Source organism: Pseudorca crassidens, chromosome 1, assembly GCF_039906515.1.
Source record: "Pseudorca crassidens isolate mPseCra1 chromosome 1, mPseCra1.hap1, whole genome shotgun sequence".
Taxonomy (NCBI): Eukaryota; Metazoa; Chordata; class Mammalia; order Artiodactyla; family Delphinidae; genus Pseudorca; species Pseudorca crassidens.
The window spans coordinates 181865872-181893514 of record NC_090296.1 but is presented as its reverse complement, the minus strand read 5'-3'; the positions used below and the strand labels follow the sequence as shown (position 1 = coordinate 181893514).

The 27643-nt window shown below is 43.0% G+C and overlaps 1 protein-coding gene across 8 annotated transcripts in view; it reads right to left on the bottom strand.

The window, feature by feature from the left end:
* The window catches only part of NRP1 (neuropilin 1), a 142071-nt gene that overhangs the window by 57566 nt on the left and 56862 nt on the right, over positions 1-27643 (bottom strand). For all 8 annotated transcript variants that reach the window (XM_067702423.1, XM_067702413.1, XM_067702439.1 and 5 more), the window contains 3 exons: positions 22721-22948; positions 16660-16815; positions 14474-14640 (listed from right to left, as the gene is read on the bottom strand). In XM_067702423.1, the coding sequence (XP_067558524.1) occupies positions 14474-14640; positions 16660-16815; positions 22721-22948 (551 nt within the window). The remainder of the gene's footprint in view (positions 1-14473; positions 14641-16659; positions 16816-22720; positions 22949-27643) is intronic.

The window sequence follows — 27643 nt, the reverse complement described above, 5'->3', positions numbered from 1 at the left end:
TCTCATCCTTAGCAAACGCTCAATACACATTTGCCGAGTTTAAATTCAACACTCTGTCAGTTCAGCGTTGCTGGCAAGACCTGAAACTCCTTTCTTCCAGATAAAGCCAGCTACCCATTGTTAAGCCAATGTTAGCATTTGAGCAACAAACTTGTACTCTTTTTTTTATTTTTATTTTTTTGCGGTACGCGGGCCTCTCACTGCTATGGCCTCTCCCGTTGCGGAGCACAGGCTCCGGACGCACAGGCTCAGCGGCCATGGCTCACGGGCCCAGCCGCTCCGCGGCATGTGGGATCCTCTGGGTCCGGGGCACGAACCCGTGTCGCCTGCATCGGCAGGCGGACTCTCAACCGCTGCGCCACCAGGGAAGCCCCAAACTTGTACCCTTAATTGAGGAATATGACTATTCTTATCTTGGTGTTTAAACTGCAAATATTAAAACTACTCAAAATTTCCAGTCCTTTGAAAAGTTCACCACTTACAGGGAAGGTCTGCTGGATGATGAGTTTTGTTGGCCAGGTCCATGCCACGTGAAGGATTCTTTTTTATCTATTTCTCAAAAGACCTCTCACTAACTTACGAAGCGTCCCTCCTCCCAGAAGTTACCTCAAAGGGCAGCAAGGCTTAAATCACTTTTTTGCCGTATCTATCATGCTCTCCAACCTCTTCTCAATCTTTTTGTTTTACAGCCAACTTATTTGGGATCATGACGTCCACAGGGTATTTATGGATTGGCTGTATCTGGTATCTTAGACTTTTCTCAGACCACTTCTGTATTTTTGAAAAATTAGCAACATCAATATTTCACTGTCTAACTATAGGTCTCCAAGTTTTCACCTAATTAACATATGATCCTCATACGATGTTGGAATTGTAGCTTTGTGTGGCTGGGAATTGGGTGCAGGTTTCAGGCCTTTTGTGATCTTTGTGTTTGTCTCATGGTCTCTGAGAAGCAGCCCAGTAGGAGAAGCAGCAATACTAATTCTGCATTGAGGCCAGGCAACATAACACCTTTCCAAGGTGCAAGAACCTCAGTTATGGACACATACATCTTTCCATCTAGCAGCAGTTTAAAGAGATTTTTAAACCTGAAAGACCAAGAAAATATTAAACAGGTACAGGTAAGGTCTATTTCTGTTTCAAAAGCTGTTGTTCTATGCTCCCCATAAAGTTTTATTATCTGCAGTACTGGGGAGATTTCTAAATGACTCAAGATCAACACACATCTGTACTCAGACAGCATCTGTCTATTTCAGCACCAACAAAATGGCTTGTTTATTATTAGTTTTGCAGTAAGTCACGCCTTTAATTTTTCTCCCTCCTTCTAAAAGCTTGGTTTCAAAATCAAACACAAGGATGAGTTTCTAGAAACTAAAGACTTGCAGATGGGGGCAATGGTCTAAATCAGGCTCTTGGCCTATAAACTTAGACAGCATCCTTTTACACTGACTTTCCATGTATTTCTCAGGGATCTACATGGGCCTCTCAGGTTAATGAGAGTTTCATGTGTTGATGGGGAATCTGGACGTGCAGGTGTCCAAGAAAACCCCTCTACTTGGCGTTAAAAATCCTGCAAGGAGCTGACGGGATTACTGAGATTAAAGTCGGTCACCCACCAAAAGTTATAACAAACACTGCCCCGGAGACAAGGGAGAAGACAAAGAACAGGCTGCCTAGGTACAGTTGGTTGTCAGAAATTGTGTGTAAACAGTGGGTCTCTGAAGGGATGCCAATCATTCCTGAGAACAGATGAGATGAACATCATGATTTAATATATTTGGTCAAGTGCATTTTCCCTGTTTGGAAGCTTACCATTCAGTCAGGAAGTGTATACTGATTTTTTTGTTTTTTGAAGATGACTTATAAAGGAGGTGGAAACGTGCTTGAAATAATGCATTTTCAAAGAATTACTCTCTAAAAGAATCATCTGTAATTACCATTCACAATGGATGTTCTATAGTTTCGGACTGAGCAGAGGCCAGCCCGTGGCAGGAAAAGGGCTGGAAAGTTGGAAACTGCATGGATGGAGGTGGGTAACCAAGGTGAGGAAGGGGGAAATGTTTTGTGCTCTGAAGACACACTGTTTTGCCATCCAGATGTTGTCAGGGAACAGAACTGCAAATTCTTTTAATGCTCTGAAAGAAAAAATCTGTCTATAGTAATTTCATGCATTTCAGTCCAGGTCACACAATGGGAAAAATGCATCTGCATGTCTACTTTCAAAGCACAGGAGAACAAGCACAGATGTTCCACGAAACATATCATGCTCTTCCTCCCCTATCCCTGCCCGGAGTCCTTAACATAATGGAAGAAGCTGTGATTCGCATTTATCCACTGGAACCATTCTTAACACATGGACAGACACGTCTATTTCACCACATCCTTGGAGGTGACACAAGGTGAAATGTTTTCTTGGTGAACATGGCCATACTGTGGTGTGTGTGGTGTTGGGGGTAGCGGGGTGGGCTTCTTGGCAGAAAAAATAGAGCTAAGGCTCCTATTTGGAAATGTGGAAAAAAGCACTTCTTTATGCTACCTTGCAGGTTTCCAGGACAGTAAGAATCCTATCATTTTGTCACTACACTTTAAGATGCAAAGTCAGGCCTGAGAACACATTACTCTGCGTGGTTTTAATAAAGCTGCTGGTATATAAGAAGAAATGGAATAAATAAATTTTACATGGAATTAAAATCTTTTGATAAAAAGATTTTAATTGAGATGAATTTTATATGAGACACATGAATATTCTAAATCTAGACACTTTAAAAAAAGATAGGTAGATAAACAGATGTTCCCATAAACTCTTCTGGAAAACAGCAAAGTTCTTAGACTAACGGAGCTAAATTATTATATTACAGAAGTTGATAAGAGTTCAGTTTCAGCATATTTCAGATTGAACCCCAAATTACCTATGCCTGTCTGCTTTTCCTTTTTGTCCTACTCTCCAGAAGAGACAGGAATGTCCAGATGTAGATCATGTAAGATGCCTTCTACATTTGTCTTAGTAACTGAGATTCTTTTATTTACGAGTGGTTGATTGAGAGGAAATATGTTAAATGAACAAATGTATTGACTGATTTTTCTTCACGTGGTACATGATTGTTAAATACATGAACTCTTACCACCTTGGTATTAGAGCTTTGTAAATAAAGGTATCCTTATAAACGAATGCAGTATCTGGAAACATAAGTTAAAACTACAGAAATAGGGAAATGTGTGTGCCACAAAATGTTGCTGGTTGACAACAGCAGTGACTAGTCTGGATTTTCAGAATAATGGTTAAAAACTAGGCCAGGGAAACTCTGCATACTCTGTCTTCATGTTTTAAGACTGGGAACTTAAAAAAAAAAAAAGTTCTTTTCTCTTTTCCCCATGAACTCTGTGTGCCTCCTGAAATATCAAAAACAATTTGTTCAGTGTTTCATATTTCATTTAATTTGCTAACTTCGTTTATTATCATGAGTATTTCCCACTGGAAATTTTATCTTTAATTTCCGGATCTTCAAACTTAAGGCTCTGTCAACTTTCTTGCACCTGTAGCCATCAGCCTGTGCATCTACCTGGGTCTCGGTCTTTCTCTTTGGAGATGGGGTCTGTCTTTGTCAGCTTTAGCCCTCAGTAAACACAGCGAGTCATACACGCATGAAGATCGCCGTGATGACTTTCTTCTTAAGCTGTATCCCTGGTGCTGCTTTTTTCCCCTCCGCTTTTCTGCATTAGTATGATGGCCTATAACATGCTCCGAATTGCATGTGGTATTTGTCTTCTTAAGGAAAGAAAAAAGACGGAGTATTGGCCAGACTTTAAGGTGTGAACAGCCTGGAATGGTGGGTAAGCCTTTGCCTTTCAGATACTTCCATCAAAGATTAGAGAGACATGAAAGATGAACTGCCCAGACTTCATCTTATCTCCCCTAGTGAGCTGCACTTCCCCCTGAACTAGCACAAAAGAATCAAGCAAAACAGCCCCACTAGTGAGGTTTCTATGTGAAATCCTCAGATAAGCTTCAGGGTGAAGCCGACCTAAACAATTACTTGATCTAAGGAAAGAAAATCTTTTTAATTAAAAAAAAAAATTTTTTTTTGCTATGTGTTGCCTGATATGATTATCAGTACTATTTAAAACGAATTCGAGCTATGCTTCGCATATTTATATTTTCTTTTAAGCAAGCCCATGGTACCAGCTGATAGAGTAAATTTATTTTTAATAGAATCACAGAATCTTAAATGCTTGAAAGGATTTCAGAAGCTGTCAGGTCCAATCACCCATCCCCTGAAGAATTCTATCTATTGCCGTCTCAGGCTTGCTAGAAGAATAAAGAAGCTTATTTATTTTTCTGCTAAATCCAGAAAATGTAGTTAGAAGTTTAAAGCACTGGGATTGTAAGAAAAATAAAACCTTGGTAAAATTAAGACTTCATTCTTCTGAAGGAAGGCAATTAAAGGAAGGCCATGAATGTGTTTTTAACCCGTGGAAGCAAAAAGAGCTGGAAAAAAAAATGTACAAGTCACTTGTACAAGTTCATATGTGATTATTCTAATTGCACATTAGTCATAACATGTGCAATTAGTCTCAACTGCTTACTCTGTTCGATAGTTGGAAATATAAAAGCGTAATGCAGTTTATTACTATTGGGATTTATAGAGCATTTTTAATTTAATCTACTTTCCTCTCGTTATTTGAACGTAGAATTGAATGAAATGTGAAGGCTGGGGGCTTGCAGTGGAGAAAGGAAATACGTATGCGTGTTTGTGCGTGTCTCTGTTTCAGGTCAGCATCCAAAACTGCGATTTTGATGTGGATCAAAATTGCCATTTCGATGTGGACCTTTCAAATGGTGCATTAAGTGAGAAATATATGAGGGCACAGAATATCCATTTGCATCCCGGCTTTGGAATTTCCAGGGTGGGCCTTTCTTTTGGAGAAGTTTGCTGTGGAGGTGCTTGAAAAGTTTCCAACTGTGGGTTCTGCCACTTCTGAAGAACACACGTTGTTTTGCTCTGGGGCTTTCAAATTCTGATATGAAAGTTATTTAGAGCTTAGGAGTTTGTGTGCTACATTACATGCTGCATAAACGTAGCCATCGCTCCTAGACGTGAACATTAACGCACTCTGTAAAACATAGTTATTACCGCCAGGGCAGAAATCAACAAACCCCACCAAAGGAATTTCTTAAAACTGCTATCATAAAGTCTGTGCCCGTTATGGATTTCATTAACATTTTACTCCCCAAGGATTCCCAATTGTATAATAACAGAAGTTCTTTAAATTTTAAATACCACAGACAGGAACAGCCTTTCACCTAAAACAGATGTGAAACCATCAACCTTGCCTTCCTATTGGTCCACAGATATGAAACTGGATGGTAATTGATGGCTTCTAATGTGTTGTTGTTTAGGTTACAGAATTGGAAACTTAATAGTATGTTTCCCATGAAAAGATAAGTTAATAAAGCAATAGACAGGTTTTCAAACACAGTTCCTTACTCTTGATTGCATCTGAAGTTAAAAAAAAAAAAAGAACTGTTTATTTACATACTGCAGAAAAACTAAAACAGGTAAGTCAAGGTCAGGGACACACAACATACAGTTGTGGAAGAGCTCATTTCAGTCTTATGTTTCCTAAATCTTGTCAGTGATGACTGGTGATTTTATCCTTGTGTTTCCTTTTCTTAATCCCATTCTTATCAGTGCATTTTGAGACCCAATCGTGCAGTACTCTAAAATAACATCTGTATTTATTTAGCTAAAAACAGTCCACTTTTTTTTGTGTGTGTGGCCTCTCCCATTGCGGAGCACAGGCTCCGGACGCGCAGGCTCAGCGGCCATGGCTCACGGGCCCAGCCGCTCCGCGGCATGTGGGACCTTCCAGGACCGGGGCACGAACCCCCATCCCCTGCATCGGCAGGCGGACTCTCAACCACTGCGCCACCAGGGAAGCCCCCGTCCACTTTTAACAGCTAAAAGTAGTGAAGCTTAAGATAAATAAGCAGGCAGGTTTATGATGCTGTTTTCCTGCATCAGGTAAACAGATGCATCTGTATTTTTCGAAAACAAAAGAACTACGACTCTGTTCAAATATCTACAGTAAACGGTGGAAAAGTGACAGAAACCAGCCAAGCAACCAGCTACTTTTTCTTTCAAAATTCTGATCAGTCTGATTATTTTGAAAATGACTTGATTAGGATTTTGCGCATCTTCTATACCAGTGGTTTACAACTGGGGATGATTTTGCCCCCAAACAGGACATTTGGCAACTCCTGGGGACGTCGTTTTTGGTTGTCGTTTTGATTGAGGGTGCGTGCGTGTGTGTGTGTGTGTGTGTGTGTGTGTTACTGGCTTCTAGTAGCTGGAGGTCAAGAATGCTGCTAAACATCCTACAACACACAAGACAGCCCCACAACAAAGAATTATCCAATCTAAAATGTCAGGAGTGTCCAGACGCAGAACCCCTGCTCCAGACAAAGTCCAATCATTTGTTTAAATTAAAGCTTCTGCAGCGACTGTTCAATTTACTAGACATCATTTACCAATCAGCAGCTAAGCAGGATATACTGGGATTTAAACGTGCCTGCTTGGTCTTCAGACACAATCTTCTGAGAGGATCCAAATTCACGTCCTCATACGGTTGCAACCGTGGGAGCAAAGAAGTGGTGGCCAGGATACTGAGATTCCAGCCCGGGTCTGTCAGTAACTGGCCCTGTGGTCTTGCAAATAACTTAATCCCTCTGAACACATGAACAATAAGGAATTTAGACAAAAGGATGTTTGTACCTATGTTTAATCTTACTCTTAAAGTGAAGATATTCTGGAAAGAAATATAAAAACCTCTCCTCTAGAATTTAACTATGAATGTTGGTTCCAAATAGACACTGCCATAAAACAATAAGAAACCACAACAGCAAAAAGAAATGTTCATGCTCTGGGGCTTCCCCGGTGGCACAGTGGTTGAGAGTCCGCCTGACGATGCAGGGGACGCGGGTTCGTGCCCCGGTCCGGGAAGATCCCACATGCCGCGGAGCGGCTGGGCCCGTGAGCCATGGCCGCTGAGCCTGCGCGTCCGGAGCCTGTGCTCCGCAACGGGAGAGGCCACAGCAGTGAGAGGCCCGCGTACCACAAAAAAAAAAAAAAAAAAAAAAGGAAATGTTCATGCTCTACAAACTAACTTATTTTAAGTGTAATTCTACCCGAACACCTGTCATTCTTTCAACACTCTCTTCCCAGTGATGCTTCATCATAAAAATCAGAGGCTTCTTTAAATGTCATATATTTTCTTTAAAGTGTGTTGACATGAAATACTAACTAGTAAAATTCTTTGACTGATTTTTAAAATTGAATTAAGTGTTCAACTTGACCAAAACGGTTAAAATTATCTTGCTATGTTCTATCTGACAAAACAACAGCTAAAAATGTCTAAATAATTATGTCACATGTACATTCTGTTTCCCCCAATCATATCTTCCTTCAAAAACAACAAAAAGCTCTGAATTTCATCTGTCCCTATAAACACATATTTCCTTCAAATGACTTCCTATAATGTGAAACACCAAGGTAAGGTACCAGAGAAAGCATTAGGCAAAGTTCCTCAGGAGACAGTAAATTTTGGAACATGGGCTTCCTGGGTGGAAACCTAGTTAGAGATAACAGTCCTATGATACATGAAGGGTCAGAGGTAAAGCATTTATTTTGTGCATGAAGTATAAGTCAATGCAGAACTAGGGTAAGATAACCAAAGTCTCACCTGGGCTACTTTTTTAAAAAGCAAATTGTCGGGACTTCCCTGGTGGCGCAGTGGTTGGGAATCCGCCTGCCAATGCAGGGGACACGGGTTCGAGCCCTGGTCCAGGAAGATTTCCACATGCCACGGAGCAACTAAGCCCGTGTGCCACAACTACTGAGCCCGTGTGCCACAACTACTGAAGCCTGCGCGTCTAGAGCCCGTGCTCCGCAACAAGAGAAGCCACCACAATGAGAAGCCTGTGCACCACAACCAAGAGTAGCCCCCGCTCGCAGCAACTAGAGAAAGCCCGTGTGCAGCAACGAAGACCCAACACAGCCAAAAATAAATAAATAATAAAATTTTTAAAAAGGAAAAAAAAAGCAAATTATCTCCCTTCCAGATCAATGTTTCAGCTAAAGTAGCAAGTTAATGTTAATTGCAAAACACACACAGAGCACACCTGGGGGATAAACATTCATTGGAACAGCTGTATTTTCCCTAAATTTGCCAACATTATATCTTACATGCATCATTCCACATTTGGGTAACCCAGTGAGCTATTTTCGTCCGTTCTCTAGTCACACATTTATAAAGCATTTTATTGCAATTTCAGCAATCTGCTAATGATCTGAATGAGAAAATGCCCCCCGATCCTCGAAGTGTCTGGTCTGTAAGCACAGAGTGTTTACAGTCAGGATAACTTGCCTCCATACATGTTCTGGATTACTTCAGTTCATCAGATAGAACCGATTTTGAACACAGATTATAAACCTACTAGAAACTAGAAACTGTATGAAAAATCACAAACTATTTCATAGGAGATCCCTGTTCCACACTCAACACATTCATATAAGAGAATGAAAGATCTGTCCAAGAGAGTTGAGAAGGAAAGAAAATGAGATATGAAATTTGTGAAAATAAACGACATTTAAAAGTTTTAAGATAAATTACATCAGCTTCTACTTTCAATTTGGGGAAACCCTCACTTTGAAGAAAAAAAGAAGGGTTTCAGATAAGAAATTCTTCTAATCGAGTAAGAAACACTCACTTCTCCCACCTAAAATGCGATAAAAATGTGTAACAATACTGTGTGTCAGAGGGAACATTTCCAAGAATTCATGAGTTATTTCATCCCATTTGGCACGTAAAGGATGTCCAGCTAGCCCCTTCTTAGCTCTTTTTTTTTTTCAGTATGTGGGACTCTCACTGTCGTGGTCCCTCCCATTGCGGAGCACAGGCTCCGGACCCGCAGGCTCAGCGGCCATAGCTCACGGGCCCAGCCGCTCCGCGGCATGTGGGATCTTCCTGGACCGGGGCACGAACCCGTGTCCCCTGCATCGGCAGGCGGACTCTCAACCACTGCGCCACCAGGGGAGCCCCCCTTCTTAGCTCTTGAAATCAGGTCCATGCCTTTAAATGATCTTTTGTCTCCATTCTCCGCAAGCTGCAAGTGAGATTCGGAGGTTGCTGGTAGCAACAGCTCACACCCCTGGGGTGGATGTGCAGGCACCTGTGGGTAGTAAACCTTGAAGGACCCCCTGGACTACAGGGCAGACCTTGGGGCTTGGGGGCTGGGAACCTGGCGAGAGGAAGGACCGTTTCCTCTGTGACTCATGAGGTCTTAAGACCTCGCCAGGATTTTCGCTTTGCCCAGTTTAGCTGGCGTGAGAGTATCTGCCCGGCTTACTGCATTTGACAGAGCAGGAGGTGAAAAACTCACAATTCCAATGGCCAAAGAGCTCTGCAAAGGCCAGCTGCTTGGGCCTGGTTCAGATCTGACACCAAGCTGTGACTCGCCTCCCGCCCTCCGGTTCTCCCAGTGCCCAGTGACTCAGGTCCCAAGTCTGAGGAAAGAAGTCCCCTTTGGCCCTGTGAGGCTGACTTTCCCCACAAGTTGCAGCTTTCCCCCAAATCAGGACTTGATGAACTATTTAACCTCTCTGGGCTCTAGCCTTCTCATAGGAAGATGCAGATAAAGAACCTCTGGTCCACTTAACCTACACTCTAAGACTAAAATGGGATGTGTATGAAAAGGGGCTTTTATAAAGGGAAAATGCTATAGAAACATAAGGTTTTGTTGTTAGAACATGTCTTACAATGAATTTTAAAATCCTCAAATCAACCCAGGGCCACTTGGATTTGAGCAGTTTGAATGAGGGCACCTACTTTCTTCAACCCTGCAGCTGTGGCTGTGAGTAAGTGAACCCTGAGAGAGAGAGAGAGAGAGAGAGTGTGTGTGTGTGTGGGGGGGGGGGCTGTGTTTTGACTCAGTTCAGCCCAACTCCTTACACCAAGGCCTTTGGTTACTGGTGTCTGCTTTCAAAGTTCCTTCAGTTAGGAAATGTGCAATATTATCAAAGGGAAATGCATGTAAAGCAAAAGGAAAACACTGAAACAAGCCTCCGCAGAAGGTTAGCGTGAGCTCCTCTCTTCTGGAACTTTCCTTCTCCTCATCCCTCAGAATGAATATTTCTACCAGAAAATGTAGTGAACAGAGAAGGGGCTTGCTGATGTATTCTTACAGCTAGAGGGTCTTCTTGGAGATTACTCTCTTCTGTGGGATTAATCCATCATAGGGCTGATGGACCAAACCAAACAGGATGTGGTTTAGAAGCCAACTGCTTTCTGCTTCTCTGGAATAAGAGAAGGCATGAATAACCTAGCACCAATTTTTAATTTTTCCCACAAAAGACAATATTACCAAATTTGGAGATGAGCAGAGTTTCAGCCTGAGTTGGTTTGTCAAGTAATTCTATTTCTAAAGTCACTGGAGGGTGTAGTAATCGATTAGTCCCTAGTGCCATTTTTATTTCTTTGGATCAACAAAGTTCATATCCCATCCAGGCATTATGTCTCTTGACTTTTTTTTTTTCTCTTGTCTCCTGGCATTCTAATCAGGGCAAAGTCACAGTTGTTTTGAGGAAAGCACTCCCAAGAGCTTTAATTAAAGCTAGAAGGATAAATCTGTTTACAGTGCAGTGAACACTATCATTAATAAAACATTGAAATAATTAACGAATTAAATTCTGCTTTGTGTGTGAATGGCTACACCAGGATTTAGGAGAACACGTTTTCTGATCAGACACATTCTACACACTTAGTTTGCAGATCTGAAAAGAAAAATCCGAGCCTGCTTTTTTCTGCGATCCACAGTCTCGTAGACTGCCAGAGCTTGAATGGAGAAGGGTACGTCACCTTTATTTTATAGGAAAAGAAATTCAGTGTCAATGAGGTTAATGGCTTGGGATCTAATAATGTGCTTGAAAATTAAGAATTTTTATAGCGCCACCGATACACTGAGTCTTTCCTTAGAATCCTTGATTATTTAACCAGAAACAAAAAGAAGATAAAGATGAAATGAGTAATAAGATCAGCAGTTCTAGGACACGGAACAGAATGGAATACTCTGAAGAATGTGGGCAAATCTCACAGGGTGACTAACTCTGCAATTGACAAGTAGGAGGTTTTCGCTTGTCAGGATATGAAGTGGCCTTTAGAACAGGATGTGACCACGTGGAAATGTCCAAGCCGGGACTTCCCTTCATGCTTCTCCTCACTAAAGGGCTTCTTGCCCTGGTTCTTAAGCTTTTTGCCAGACAACAGATCCCACAGGAAGCACCATGGAGGACATCCACACCGGCGGTTAACGATGCATTGTTTTTTTATGTCACTCGGTAATTTCCTAGAGAAAACAATTGAACCAAAGACTGTTCCTGTCTTGAGGGAGAGTCAGTTTCCAGGGCTGCCTTATTAATTTAACACATGCAAGTGTTTGTCCTTGTTGCTACAGCACCATGTTTGGTGGGGTATATTTCATGCAAAATGTGACAAAGCCGAAAAAGAAAACAAATGCCATCCTCATTCTGATGTGCATACAAATAGGACTGTCAAGTACAAATAAATGGTCCTGTGATGGGAGGTATGTACCTCCTGCCCTCAGCCTCCCTTATGCTGTGCTTATGGGTTAACTTATAAAACATCTATCCAATGAAAACAAGCCCGCCACTTCCAAGGAGTTTCAGAAAAGCTGGAAGCACATGAAATTATTCATAATTAGGTGATGGGTGGATGTTAAGACCTCCCACCAAGTACACAGACGCAACTAGCGTGGAAATGAGCCCGCTGAGATCCCGCAGAAGAAAAAGATCATTTTCCCTCAAGGTGAACTGACGCTGAGCTCCTCTGACATCCACCTCCCGGAGGGGCCGAGGAGTAAGGGCTCCCCATTCTTGGTTTAGAAGCAGGAAGCCCCCGCTCATCCTGGTGTGAGGCTTCTCAGCACGAGGAAAAGCATAAAGGGTTGCGGACGGATGCTTCACAAGATACACCTGAATATATAGGAATTAGTGATAAAGATAAAGCACATCGAAGAGTAAAGAAGCAGGTGTTGGAGTCCAACAGACCTTGCTTCCAAGCCTGTGACCTTGGGCATTTACTCATATCTCCAAACCTCAGGGTCCTCATTTTAAAAATAAGGATAGGGCTTCCCTGGTGGCGCAGTGGTTGAGAGTCCGCCTGCTGATGCAGGGGACACGGGTTCGTGCCCCGGTCTGGGAAGATCCCATATGCCGCGGAGCGGCTGGGCCCGTGAGCCATGGCTGCTGAGCCTGCGCGTCCGGAGCCTGTGCTCCGCAACGGGAGAGACCACAACAGTGAGAGGCCCGCGTACCGCAAAAAAAAAAAAAAAAAAAAAAAAGGATAACTGAACCTCTGTCACAGGACTGCTCTGAGGATTGAATAAACATGAGTCAAGTACTCAGCAGAGTTGGGACACACAGGAAATACTCGATACATGGCGACTATCCCATGAATGGCACAAGTGTCATTTGTGCTGTCCTCCCTCCAGCACGTGTGGAATTGCTGCCCCTTGGAAGTTAAGCGTGGACAGCCGTGGGATGTGCTTTGGCAATGAACTTGGTGTCATGCTCCTCAACGGAGCCTCATGGGTCAGCATGCTTGGCCACACTCCCTTCCTCCCTCTGCCTTGGTGACAGGTTTCGGATGACGGCCGCTCCCTCCAACTAGGTCCTGGTGTGAGAAAATGTGGGGCAGACCCCCTGCCGGCCAGAGACAGGGGGTGGCATGAGCAAAAAGGAAAGCTTCTTGTCTGGGGGGTTTGGGTTACTTAGCTTATTCCGACCATACTTTGATAGAAAGAGTTGGACTATTTGAGATTTTTCTTCTGGGGCCATCTCAAATGGTGCCCAAGTCCTGAGAGTGATGTAAACCCTGTCCCGCTGACAAATGCTTTGTGAGAGCCTGTTGTCTCCACGCATCTACTGACACAGAATTCCTTGCCCAGAAGAATTGCTACCGTTGCATTTTCTGAACTCTTGCAAGACTAACATCCCTAAATTATTGAGTGTTCTCCACCCTGCCGAGCATACAACGACATTACCATGCAAACATGCTTAGCACTGCAAAACGTAAGCTTCTCTCTAGAGGCACGTCTGTCAATCACATGGAACTGCTGGTTGGTGTGGGGATGTGGAAACACAAGTCTCCAAGAGCTATTTTGACGCAGACAAGTTCGTCTCATTTCTGACTTAATCTAGAGCTGGATTCAGCAATCCCACCCAAGGTGAAAGCCTCTTCTTTTCTCACCCTCTACACGTTTCTCAGTGTTATCATTTCGAGGTTAGTGTGAGTTCAGCCTTCTGAAATAGGCCATTTCACTTTAAGTGTATGTTAAACTAATATTGACCTTTCCAAAGTAAAACAAAATCTGGTATTTGTGCTCAACAGACTGAAACAGGCATAGATGTAGAAAGTAGGGGATTAATCATCCTGGTATATTTTCTTGCTTAGAAACTCTCCCTGGGAATTAGTCATTTTTATATATCTCGCAATTAGTGCAGGACAGGCTCTGCCTACTCTCCTGAAGAGGAAATCTGGATCCTTCAGCAAATAACATTGGATAATCTGCCCACAGTTTAACCCACACAGCCAGATATGATGTTTCATTTGACAGTGGGTGAAAAAGTCAAGAACATGAACATCAGGCCTTGGGTGGGAGTATCCAGACATCAAGGCTGGGCAAGTTTAGGCTTTGGGAGTGGTGCCAGGGATGAGCTGGAGATGAGTCCGGGTGGAGGTGCAGAGGAGGGGAGCCTGCGGGGAGCGGAAGGGTGAAGGCAGGGAGGGGAATATTAGAGCAAAGTGGGGAGAGCAGAACCGACATCACTCTTAAGGACAGAGACGTGTACATTTCATACGTCTGTGCCTGTGCGTAATCCACAGAGACCAATACCTTCAACTAAACCACTTCTCGGGCACGTGCTACTTGGACCAGCGTGGGGAAGGAAACCTCAACCCCGCTCTGCTCTTCTCCTACCCTGAGCAAACAAACCAACAAAACACCTTACAAAACAATGACTTCAGGCACACCTCGAAGTACAGGTAATATATTTCATTAAGGAAATAAAAATCTGTTAAAGAAGGAAGCACATCCATGGAAAATGTATGGCTGCTGTGGGAAAAAAACCCTCAGATCTTTCAGTTGTTACCCAAGTGAGACATCTGTGCTCAGATTCTGTAAGAGTCATATGTAAGTTATCTGAGAAGATAAGGGGTTTTCAGGGATGTCATCTAGGCCTGCTTTTCTCTGATCCTGTGAATGCTGCAAAGTGATTACACTCGGTGGCGGTCCCTGTCCTTCTCGTTGGAAGGCATTAGTCACGGCGTTGCTTTTTTTCAACAACAATTTTATGACCCAAATCTTCCACCCTGAGTGTGCCAGGTATAAGCCACATACCTGGATCCACTCTTTGTAGGAATCCTCTCCAGGGGTCCACCCATTCTCAGGATAGTGGAGGCGGGAACGTTCGGCAGACCAGTTGGTGCTGTACTGGGAAGAAGCTGTGATCTGGTCAGAGTGAATCTCTCCGGATTCCATGCCCAGAGCTTCCATACACTTGAAGTCTGAAGGGGAAAAAAAAAAAAAAAAAAATGACCCTAAGCCATCAAAACGAAGGGGACCTAGGATGCATATTTCCTTTTTTGATCTGGAAAGCTAAAACGGTCTTTTCGATGTTCACACAGTCTTACAAAAGATGACAACGAGGGACTTATTGGATTGTAGCACCGATACGTGCATTTTCATGGCAAGAATTCTGGAAAGCAAGGCTATGAAGATCTCACAGTTGATTATTTTTCCAACAGGGCTTAGGTTGATATAAATACTATAAATACTATTAGAAAGTTTTTAGGAAATGATGGAAATTCGGATTTATTTTCAAAGTTGAATGTATGCAGACATGTCATATGCATACACATCAAGAGTTACATTTAAATAAAATTGTATTATTTCCTCTAAGATCTAATAAAAGTGAAAAAGACTCTTTGTCCATTTATAGCCCATATTTGGTGGGCTAAGTAGACCTTAACTCTCCATCTTTCAGAGTCCTTGCAATTGGCACCCAGGCCTCCTCCTTTGTTATGCCCCTGCCCTGGACTGGCCATAGTTGTTAACACCGTTGGTTTATTTTATTAAAACACAACAGTATCCATCAGGGTAAAGTGCAGCATCATAGGGTCCCAAAGAGCACCACAGTTTTACAGCATAAATAGTAATATTCACAACGATGACCATGAATCGTGAAAACATATATTCCATTGGGCCTCATATACTCAGCAAACAATGAAATATGAACTATGATACTGGGAAGTGAATAATCCATTTTAGGAAAATGTAAAGTACCAAAGTGCAAAAAAAACTTTAGAGATTAAAAAGAAGATTCTCAACCATCCAGAAAAACTTCAACTAACCCAATTTCCACATTTTCTGAATTTTCTATCATAATTAATAAGGTTTTGTGGCATAAAAGGTTTTCTTTCACTGGTTTTCTACTTTTAAGCTTAGGTTTGTTATTTGGAATATAAAATGGCACAAAAATACATGAATGGATTAACCAAATAAATTAAGTAAAGATAAGATTTTGAAGTTTAATTGGCCTTTTTGTTTTCCAGTAAGATCTGGTAGAAAAGATACAAGCATATCTGTAGAACAGGTCTCCTAACTCCCCTGCCTTTTCCCTGTGCTACGTTACAACCTGGCAGCTAAAACTGATGAAACACAAATTATTCACTGTTTTTTCAGGTTTTTTTCCCTCGGGCTCTTAAAAGAGCTGGAGACCACATCAACTTAGTCGTGTATTTTTTTTCTTTTTTTGCGGTACGCGGGCCTCTCACTGTTGTGGCCTCTCCCGTTGCAAAGCACAGGCTCCGGACGCGCAGGCTCAGTGGCCATGGCTCACGGGCCCAGCCGCTCCGCGGCATGTGGGATCTTCCCGGACCGGGGCACAAACCCGCGTCCCCTGCATCGGCAGGCGGACTCTCAACCACTGCGCCACCAGGGAAGCCCTAGTAGTGTATTTTAAGAAGATACAAAAAACATATTACTTTTTTTTCTTTTATGGAAAGTTATAGCAGAAGTTAAAACGTGCTTCTTTTACGTGAATATCCGCTTTCATTCACATAAGAAAAACAAAAACAGCTTCCACCAGGGTCTCCCCAGATCAAACCACCACGCACCATCCATTCCACCTGCCTGCCTGTCGATGAACTCCACCGATGCTGACTGGTTTTCTCATCCAGGATCGACGCCTGTCCTTTCCTGGCTCTCAGCCCAATACACACTGGAGGGTACCAGGTAGGCGGTCTGGCCATATTTCATTGTTTCAAGGCACAGTTTTGCCGTTTCCCACTTTTTCTCCCATAATTTCAGAGGCTTACATGCAGCCTTCTCGCACATAGTTTTAAGAAAGCACCCCAAAGAGTTCTTCCCATTGATATTCATATAAACCATTTAAAAGAGAAAAAGAAACCCTGGGCACTCCAACTCACGAAACACATCTGTAGTGTTCACAGGGCCACAGGTGTGTGAGGAGGAATAATAGCGACTATTTACCGCAGGGCTTTGCAAGAGGCGTAAATACTGACCTTCTGAAACACTGCTTTGCGAGACGGTGTAGTTTGCCGAGAAGCCTTCTTTGGCTATGGCGCTGTCCGTGTAGAAAACCATGGACAGGATGCCGGATGAGGAGTGGATTCGACCTGGTGTTTTCTGCCCACAGTAACGCCCAATGTGGGGACCAACTGCAGAGGAAGAAACGCAGAGACCGTAAAAATACCTTTTCTTCTGCAGCAGATGCCAGCAGAACCATTTGTGAACATGGGTCCCAGTGGAACCCGGAAGTGTTTTCTTACCCCAAGCAAGTCTTCGCTAGCTAATTGTTTTGCAGTGAACATATTGGATCGGGTTTGCGGAGAGGGTTTTCAAGTGTGCTCTGAAGGGCAATTACAGGCATAACCACATTCCCCAGTGAGCAGGACTGTTTTCAGGAACAAAATCGAAAATCTTGCTTCGATTGCAAAGGAGATTTGGGCTGTCAAGTGCACCCTGGCATTCATCTCCAGGACCGCACGGTGCACACGGTCCGGCGCCTAGGAACTCTAGCCAGCTTGTGATCACCCACAGGGGGCTCTTGGAGTCATCTGTCCTCAATGCCCCCGCCCTAGGAGGGGATCCTGGGGAATGTTCTGGAAACCAGTCCTGGCACCAGAGCAGTACCAAGGTCCGACCCAGCCCTGGGTGACCCCCACCCCCTTCCTCTTTCCATCTTTCAGTCCTGGAGCCTCGTTATGACGAACACCACAGAATTAGACAAAGGACAATAGATTATGTCCTAATCAGGGCTGTATCTGAAGACTAATTCATAATTGTAACAATTAAAAAATTTAGAAATTATAGATACCGGTAACTTACACATAATAGCAAATTGTAATCAAAACAAAAGAAAATGAGTCTTTCTGACTTCTCAGTTTTTTATCTCCCAAAACCTTAGAGAGGTGACTGCATTGCACTTGTGTCCAGGGACGAAGAGGTGACGCAAAGCAGCCACTTGACTGCACACCAGGAAACAGGTAGTAACTGAGGCAGAAGAAGGTTGGGAACACTGACTGATTGGCGATCAAGTCAAGTCGTTATTTGGCTTATACTGGCCGTCCCTTTGTTGAAGTGCTTTTAGACCAACCGTGGCAATTAGCAACTGTAAGTTGCCTTATAGACAGTGTGGAAGCCCCCTGGGCTTGGAAAATCTTTCCATTTCCCTGTCCAGATCAGCAGCAAGACAAAAAAAAAAAAAAAATCCCCTTTTCTCTAGATTTTTTTTTATTGCACATATGGTAAAAACATACCAGATGGTTTGGGCTTTGAAGGACAATCTGGTGTGGACCATTTTCCCCTCCAAGAAATCCATGGTTCTGTGCCTTTCAACTAAGAGTTATTGCTGTGTTCAAGGAGGCACAGTAGGTGGACCTTTCTCTGGAGGGATGGGCCTTCGGCAGGGAGGTGGGGTTCCCAGGCCGGTGTGTGCTGCTTGGATGCAGAAGGCGAAGGCAGCTGGTGAGAGCTGGGTGAAGCTTCAGGTGTGATCGAGAAAGTGAACCCCACGCGAACTGGCCTCCCTGGAGCCCCACATGCTAGCTGAGTTCCTGGCAGGTGGCTATCTGAGCACCCTGCTTTTTAGAGTGCTTGGATCCTGGGCTAACAGGTTTTCAGTTCTTGGCCAACCCTCTTTAAAAAATAAAAGGAAAGAAAAGAAAGAAACTAAGCTAAAGTGGTTTACTATTTGAGTTAGCGTAAAATGATGAGTTTGAATAGCTGATAACTTCTCCACGTGCTCAAAGAAATGGATGTGACCGATTTCTCTCTCTACTGTCACCCCTCACTCTCTAGCACCCAAATGTTTGTGTGTGTCAACTGCTTTATTACGAAGAAGACAAGGTGTCTGCCCATTTAGAGGACGGATACATAGGTACCACGTGGTCGTGGACAGTGGCTCTGCAGAATGAGGGGAAAGGTCATGATTATCAGGTTTCCCAGTTGGCAGAAGACAGCATCTCAGATGAAACTCTCACTGCTTTTTGTTTCTCTCTGGCTTTAATCCTGGCCACAGATTCTCCCACAACAAGTACTAGCTCTTCGCCAAGTTTTCTTCATTCTGAATGTGGCCCTATCACCAATTCAACACTTTCCCCTTCCCCTAAGAGCGCAAAGTTGCCAGCAACATATGCATGACAATATCTTGCTGGAGTCATAAACTCAGGTCTTTCCTTTCCTCAAAAAGAATCCCATTTCTGGTCTGTAATCTTAATGGGAGGCTTAGAGTCTATTCATCCTCCCTCAGTCTTTTCCCTCATTTAAATTCCATTATTGTGGTTTCATAACTTTCTTTTTCTTGAGTGTGTGGGCAAACTTTTACAGCCTTACTCCTGGCGGTCTTTCTCAGATCGCCACAGCCACTGACCTTACCAAGAATACAAGCACACAAGGAAAGCTGCAGTCACACCCTCACCACCCCGCGCTCCTCCGGCTGCCTTCCCTCCCCTCCCCTCTGCTGTCACCAGTTCCTCTGGGGAGGGCGGGAGGTGGAGTCTCTTTGAAAGAGCAAACAGAAGAGAACTTGTCTAGTGCAGACTCAGAATTTAGAGAGTCTCCATGACTCACTGGTTTATAATGTTGAAGACATGCCGGGTAAATCTGCCTTCTGTCCTTTTGAATATTGCCCCGGGACAGCAAGCAGCATGCAACTCTCTTTAGGAGCCCTCAAGATAGGAGAGTGAAAGGCTTTTTCGACCATAATACAAAGAAGTATTGAATTTTCCTGAACAACAGCGAAACCTTAGCCTAGCAAGCTAATGCAATATTGATCTGAGCCAGAGCGGCTGCAAGACCCTCATCTGTCTTGTGTATGCGCTCATTTGTGGATTTACATGACCACAGCTCTTGGGTTCCCTACTTCTGGTTATTGTGGAGCCAAAGGCCTAGGAGATGAATTCAAACTGTCACAAAAACAGAAGTATGATTCAAAAAAAGAACGACTGGAGAATTTAAGCAACAGGTACTAAGCTCTCTCTTGGGGGAGAGCAGGCCTGCGATGATCATAGCTTCTCAGGTGTGAAGGCAACACAGGATTTGTGCTGTTTGAAAGATACACCTGCAACAGGAAATGGCAAAAGCCCATTCTTTGTATTTTCCCACTAATCCCTCCATTAATTATAACCCTACCTCAGAATCAGACAATTTGGCTTTCTGCCCCTTTTTTATGAGAAAAAAAGGCAACAGTCTACTACAAGGAGGTACTTTTAAAACGAGGTATTTTGAATAAATAAACAAGAAAGGGGATCATTTTGAGAAGGTACAAGATAGGCTACATCTACTTAGCATAAACCTTTTGGCGGAGAATATCTGGATTTTGCAACTTTTCCCCAGAGAAAAGAATTTGCAACATTTGTGTCATTTATATTTTGGAAGGTTGATCTCATTGATATTTTATATTTATATAATTGATATTTTATATTTTAGAAGGTTAATTTTAATATGAAAGTAAATAAAAACCAAACAGAACTCAATCCAGCTTTCATGATGCTTATTCCTAAAATCATTGATAATTTGGGGAGCGTAGGTCACAGCCTCAGTTCCAACTCTTTGCCCAGCCTGGATGGACAGCTGGCTTCATCTGCACCCAGGTTTTGTGAGCCAGGCATTCATGTTTGGTTCCATGATTCAGCACAAGCATTTGCAGGCATGCTTAGCTCATGGCTCTCAAACCATATGTAAACTTCCACCAATGACTCCAGAGCCGCTACTTGGGAATCTATGTTGCTTCAAAGAGAGTGCTAGCTGGAGGAGTGGGGTTTGCCACGTGCATGCCTGGGATCTCAAGTTTTGGAGTAAACTGCTTCTCTTCAAAGTCAATCTGAATCAATGGGTCACTTTCAATTACTCAGTCGTCTAATTCACTGCTTATGATAAAATGCAACATAAAATCACTTGATGGTTACAAGCCTTCAGCACCTTCTGGTTGTTGTTTTTGGAAAGGCTATCAAAGACTAAAAGCGATTTTGCTGGCAAGGAACTCTATGTGTTGAACTACATGACAAAAATGTTCCTAGTGCCACTGATAAAAAACCCAAGAGGACACAGTCTTTCATTCTGCCTAAAAAAGAGTGGGCTGTGATGCTGTTGTACACTGGACGAGACCAGATAGATACTAACAAATACACGATCACATTTTTCATATTCCAAAGCCAGTTTTCTCTGGGAATAAGTCAAACACAGCATAGTTTAAAACATGGGTGAACTGCAAGGCTGACAACCTGTATTGTTAATTGTTCTTCGCTTCAACTCCGTGATTTTCTAGAGCCAGAAAATTACTACTTTGGAAAACCCTTGACACTAATAACAATGTGCTTCTTTCTACATAAGTTGGTTGATTGGACCTTCTTTTCAGATGTCAATTTAAATATAAGTTCTAGAAAAGAAGGCTGCAAATTTGGATTGTGAACAAATAAACCCATTATTAAATGTTCCAACTATTATTACAATACTATTATAATACTGTTTTCCTAATTATCGGATTGAATACTTGGAAATCAATCAGTGCTCTGTTTGGGCAAATCTCACTACTTAATGAAGGAGTTCCGATAAGATCATCATAACCCTATTTATATGGTAAAAAAGCAAAGAAGAGGCTAAAGTAATGATAACTCAGCCATGTGCTCCAATGACAACATAAGCTTTCTCTAAACCCAGATTTTCTCCAGTGTTTTCTACTATTGAGGAACATACCTAAACTGAATTACACTGATCATTTTCATCTCATTTCAAAGACAAAGGCAATTTCTTTCACATTATACTAGCTCTTTGTTTACAGTTTACTTAAATATTCTTTCCTCCATCTTGATAATAATATCTGACTATTTCATAGATGGCTCCAAAGTTCTAATTGCATGATTTGTAAGAACTTCCAAGCCACCCTTTCTGATCTGTGCAGAGTGTGTTCTCCAGAGAAATCTTACTATTAAACCAGACTAAACACAAGACAAGCAATGCAGCTGCAACAAATTATTTGATATTATCTCCCTCTGTTCAGAACTTGGGTGTGTATTTTTGCCATTCACCTTCTAGTTCACAGGGGTTGAAATGGAGAACTTTCATTTAGCTGGCCACATGGCTACCTCCCCCGCCTCCTTCAAATCTCTCTCACTTTCTTAATAAGGTCTGACCTGACTGCCCTATTTAAAAATTCCCCCCATCCCTCTCCCCTAACCTTAGTTCTTCTCATGCCTTTACTCTACTTCTTCTTCTTTTCTTTTTCTTTGTTTATAGCACTTCTCATCTTCTAACATTCCATACACATACTTCATTTGTCTGTAATGTGCCCTGTTTATTACCTCATTCCCCCTGGTAGAATCTAAACAGGGCAGCCATCTTTGCTTTGTTTGCCAAGAGGCTAGAACAGTGCCTGGTCCATGGCAGGTGCTCAATAAATATATTTTTTGAATGGATGATGAATTCAGACGATAGGAACAAGGTGTACCAAGGATGTACTGAGGCAATTTGAATCCCCAAAGATAAAAATTCCCTAGAGAGCAGACAAGGAATCCATCTAAATGAGGAATGTCCAAATGTTCTCCTCCTTCCTTTCCTAAATTTCTAAATGTTTTGGTAGCATAATAGACACATATTTCACTGTTAAAATTTTAGCAGGTACTTAACCTCTCTGGCCCTTAGTCTCTGCATTTACAAAATGAATGGTTTGATTTAACTGATGTCTTAAGAGCTCACCCTCTGACGAGTTTATGAATTAATGACCTACAGGCAAGCCATTGAAATGAGCAAAATACTTAAGTCAGGAAAACCATGGATTGGTCCCAATTTTGTCAGCAAAATAGTTATGAGACCTTGCATAGACTTTTATGGCCTCCGTTTCCTCATCTATAAAATGAAGGCATTAGATTAGAAAGTTACCAAGTCTTCTTGGGCTCAAATATTTCGTCATGGCTCTGCATAAAGAAAGTTACTGTTTTGCTTTGTTTCGCCTCCTCCTTTTGAGCTACTTTTTAAAGTGACGCATGTGTCATGATGCTTGTAAAAGGATCCCAGGACCCTTCCCCCAGATCCTTCCCTTTTGGGGGTGCTTCCTGCCATTCTTACCGTCAGGGAATCCATCCCAGATTTCTAGCCGGTCATAGCGGCAAAACATCCCCCCAGGAGGATTTGAGTCAGCCTCCAGGTCAAAGCTTTCAAATTCCAGGATAATCTCCGACATCTTTGGTGCAAAGATAATATAGGTGCATTCTAGGCTGTTGGGATATTTTTCAGGGAATCCTGGGGATTTTATCACCCCACTAGGTGTTGTGTAGTTCTGGGAACATTCAGGACCTATAAGTAAAAGAAAAAAGGAGCAAAGTGAAAATTCCACTTAAACGACCTTCCCAAGAAATAACCTGGGCAAAGACGGTTTATCTTTCTAATAAAAGCCCACCATTATAACCACGGCCCTAATCACTCCTTACTCAGCCTTTTTGCAGTGGTGATAGGTATGGAAAGTCAAGTTCAGATTTATTGTGTTCACCTTAGTTTTCCATTTGTGTGGAGCAATTTCAAAACTTCTGCTCTTGCAGAGAAAAAAAAATGACAAATACAAAATCATGTGGGAACACTGAATGAGTAAGCTACAGAAATCTCGACAGAGCCCTAGAGAAATAATTACAGCCCCTTCAAGCTTAAATCTTTAAATCTTGAGGCTGACAGCCCTTTACTGGTGAAATAGAACATTTACAAAGGCGAGGGAGAGAATTCAGTGGAGGGAGTTTGGGTTTCAGATTCCTACACCAGTGACTCAGTAACTCTACCAGATGTGACCTCTGCCTCTTTGACAAACCAAATGTGAAAGGTAATTCGTACATGTACGCAGGGTGAGTGACTCATTTGGAACGGTGTTGACACAGGTGTGCCAGTAAACTGTGGGTGTTGGTGGGGGCACGGTAAACTGGGAGGCAGGTCCTGTGGCTACAAGTCACCTGATACCAATGTTGACATCCTAACCTTCTCCAAAGTATCAGATACAGTACAGGAGGTCATTCTAAAATGTTAATGTATATGTTTATAACGTGTAATTTAAATGACGGTTCAGTGTTATCACGACAACAAATTACAGTGATCTGTAATTTAAATTACATATATTGCAAGTCATCCTTATGACTACATGAATTACCACAATTTCAGTTCATGGAATCAGCACTGAACAGGGTGCTATTCACCACACAATTGAAAACCGCCCATCTACATGGACAGGGACATCAGCCTGTCAGCTTCTGCCCCTTATCACCACCACTGCTGCCCTGATCGTCAAAGAGCTCTTAGGGCTCCCTGGGAAACAGAGATGACCTGACCCTTTTGAATCTCAGGATCCAATGCGGGGATGTTTAGTTCAACAATTCTCTTCCCAGACTGTTGCCTCACTGATGGGGACCCTGCGAGGAAGTGTAAGGATTCAACTCTAAATAAGGAGGCTTGTTGGGCTTGTTCTTAACTAAATATTCTTCCAAAGTGCCAAGTACTAAAGGCAACATATTAGGCGTTAATACACATTAAATTTAACTAGCAGATCTCTATTTTTAGTGGCGAGGGCTAGTAAGCTGAATCTCCTCCGCAGCGCATCTGGCAGCCTGTTGAAAAAACAAATCAATCGCTTTCTCCCCACGCACGTATTAGACAGCCATGGCCCTGGAGACGAAGACGACTTAGTAGACGGCACAATAACCCTGGTCGGTAGAGTTCTGACTTGAATACCTTCCCAAGCCTTCTACGATGGGGCTCACCCTTTAGCATGATGGCCTCGAATGCTTATCTATTTGATTCTGGTTAAAAAGTTATTACCATGTGGCATTTTGCCATGTCAATTTCAGGTAACGAGATTGTGAAATGTGCGTCTAATTTATAATATGCTTCTAAGCTATTTGGTGGCTTCTGAGATGACTAGGCCAATTTGTCATTAATTGACAAAGTCATTTATATGTAGGTAATTGGGAACCCTTCAGAATTTGATTTCCAAGATGTAGGAACAGTGACTCTGGAGACCTCCAACCTCCTCCTTGGGGATTTGGCTGGCAAAGCAAACAGGAGAGTTTAATGCAGGTTCCAATATTTTCTCCTTCTTAAAAAAATAAAATTACCCAGGTTAGGTTAAGATTTAATGAGAGGGAAAAAAATGACAGGAATTAAGGGCATAATTTCAAAATCAAATAAATTCCCATGCTTTCACTGTATATCCTTGTCATGTCAGATCCCTTTATTTTATTTTATTTATTTATCTTTTTTTGGTACGCGGGCCTCTCACTGTTGCGGCCTCTCCCGTTGCGGACCACAGGCTCCGGACGCGCAGGCTCAGCGGCCACGGCTCACGGGCCCAGCCGCTCCGCGGCATGTGGGATCTTCCTGGACCGGGGCACGAACCCGTGTCCCCTGCATCGGCAGGTGGACTCTCAACCACTGCGCCACCAGGGAAGCCCCAGATCCCTTTAGAAGCTAGCCCAGGTTTTCTAACGTATTTTGACAAAGGCCGGGGACATTCCATGGGGAAGCGGAAGACGGCTGGATGGATCACCAGGAACTCTGAGCTCTAGTCCTGCCTTTATCACTGACCTGCTGTGTAGCCTCCGTGGCCTCTTAACCTTCCTGGTCCTCAGATTCTGTGCATCACAAATGGGAGGTGGGTTTTAGGATTTGAAAAAAATTCCTTTCAAACTCAAAGCTTCTGTAATTTCCTACTTCCTCCATTATACATCAAAATTTGTCTTACTCAGTTCCTTAATCCCTGTTGTGTAAGTTTGCCACAGTTGAGTGAGCACTTCCCCAAAAACGATGATGGCGGGAGTGGGCTGAGGGATCCCATGGTGAATACACAAGCCGTAAACAAGACTACGGGCGAGCAGCTGGTGTGCCCAGGAGTGAGTGAACTACTGGGGTGAGGGGGGCACACACAGCATTGGCAGCCAGTGACACCATGCTTTCCCTGCTACTTGTAAGACTGACAGCATCCTGTGTAGCCATAGGCACCCCACATTTCGTTGTTAAGGACCATAAGGATGGATAATGATAAGAGCTAAAATATTCTCTTTGGAATTATTATTAAATGTACAGACTTTTAGTCAAATAATGTATGAAGTGACCAATCCCGCTCTCAATAAATGCTGCCCCCGCCCCCGCCACCGAGACCCACGGGAAATGGATATGGCTTCTTCCAGCATCTGGGCCTGGATGACCCAGACCCAGGGAAGGACAGGGGCAGAGTGGGAGGTGTGCAGGCTGGGGTTTCCTAGAGAAATTTCTTCCAGTGAATGGAAATCATTTTAGGGCTGGTAGTCCAAGGTTTTAGCATCTGGGAAGAGACCTGCAGAAGGGGAATGTGGTACCTGAGGAGAGGACTAGGGTGTCCAGGGGGCTCCAGGAGGCATGGGGAAGAGGTAAGGACTGGCCACCACTGTCAGGCAAAGGTGGTCCTCTAGAAATGCAGCCCCAGGGATGCAGAAATGGCCCTGTGATCTACTGTCAGAAAACCTCAAGGTCAACAAGTGAAAATTTAATGTATTGGTTCAACTATGATTAGTCTAATTTATGTGTTTTGAGGAAACCTGAAATTGCTGCAGCCTGGAAGAAGTGCTATGTTTTCAAAAGAATGGAGGTTCTATAACATCATTAAATGGCTTTAGAGGAAAGAACGCCCGTGAACCTGTCTATGTGTTCGTGAATGTATTCTCCTAGTTCATGATTTTATGGAGTATCTATAAGGACTACAATATGTGCAATGAGTGAGAAAGAAAGATGTTTTCTTTGCATTTTTTAGGTGGTACCAATTTAGTTGGGAAATGATACATACACACATGAAGAAATTTGGGATTACTTAGGAAAAACATTTAGTTAGTGAAACACAGTTGTGTGTGTGTGTGTGTATATATACATACAGTTTGTATATGTGTATATTTGTGTGTGTGTCTATTAAGGGACAAGCTGGGTACAAGCGTAGGAAAATAAAAAGTACATTAATGAAGAGGAATAAGCTTAGAGCCTGGTTTCCATGGAGGTTAAAAGGCTTAAACCAGAAGAGAGGGAGGGCTGTGAAATCTGGATAAAGCACCCCCTTCATCTATAATCACTGTAACAGCTAGTGTGCATGGGATGCATCTTCTGGGACAGGCACTGGCTACATGTTTTCATTTCAGCTGATCTTCACAAAGAGCCTGTGCTAGATACTGTCATCCATTGTTCAGATGAGGAATCCAAAGCTCTGAACCTTCACACAGACGGTCAGTAGCCAAATCAAAATTCACATGCAGGTCTGCTGCACCTCACTCAGCACACCCACCTGGGGCAGGAAGCCAGGTTGTGGGTTTGTAAGAGTGAAGCCGGGAAGGTTGGGAGCAGCTGATGTCAAGGCTTGAGCTTGACCTTGGAGGACTTGACCCGACAGGTGACAGACACCCGCCATAGGTGTTTTGGGGACAGTAGTTTGATGACTATTTGAGAAGCTGTGCTAGGATATGATAACATGGGGATTAACCACAAGGCAGGCTTGTCTGGCCAATGGCAGAGGACGTGGAAAGGAAGCTGTGACTCTCTCTCTTTTTAATTGAGGTATAGTTGATTTACAAGATTATAACAGGTTCAGGTGTACAGCAAGGTGATTCAAGATTTCTGAAGCCATGACTCTTTGAGACTTTGGGACGAAAATCCAAAAGAACTGGCAGCCATATTGGATGTAGGGAGGCAAGAAGAGAAAGAAGAAAATAAGGCTGCGAGTCTCAAGGACGGCATTGAGGGGAAAAAAGGGCGGAAATCACGGTGCATCTGAGACTAACAGAAGTGTGGGGATGAGTTCATCTGGAAGGAAGCTGAAGAACTGTTAATGACTTAGGAAGGATCTCGCTCTTTCTCCATCCACCATCTTCAGATCTTTGAGAAACACTGACAATGAAAAGTTATTCTTGCCTCCTTTTCTGACACTTTCTTTGATGCTGTCACATGCAGGTCAGCAAGCAAATGCGTGTGTTTGTGCATGTGTGTACATACACATAC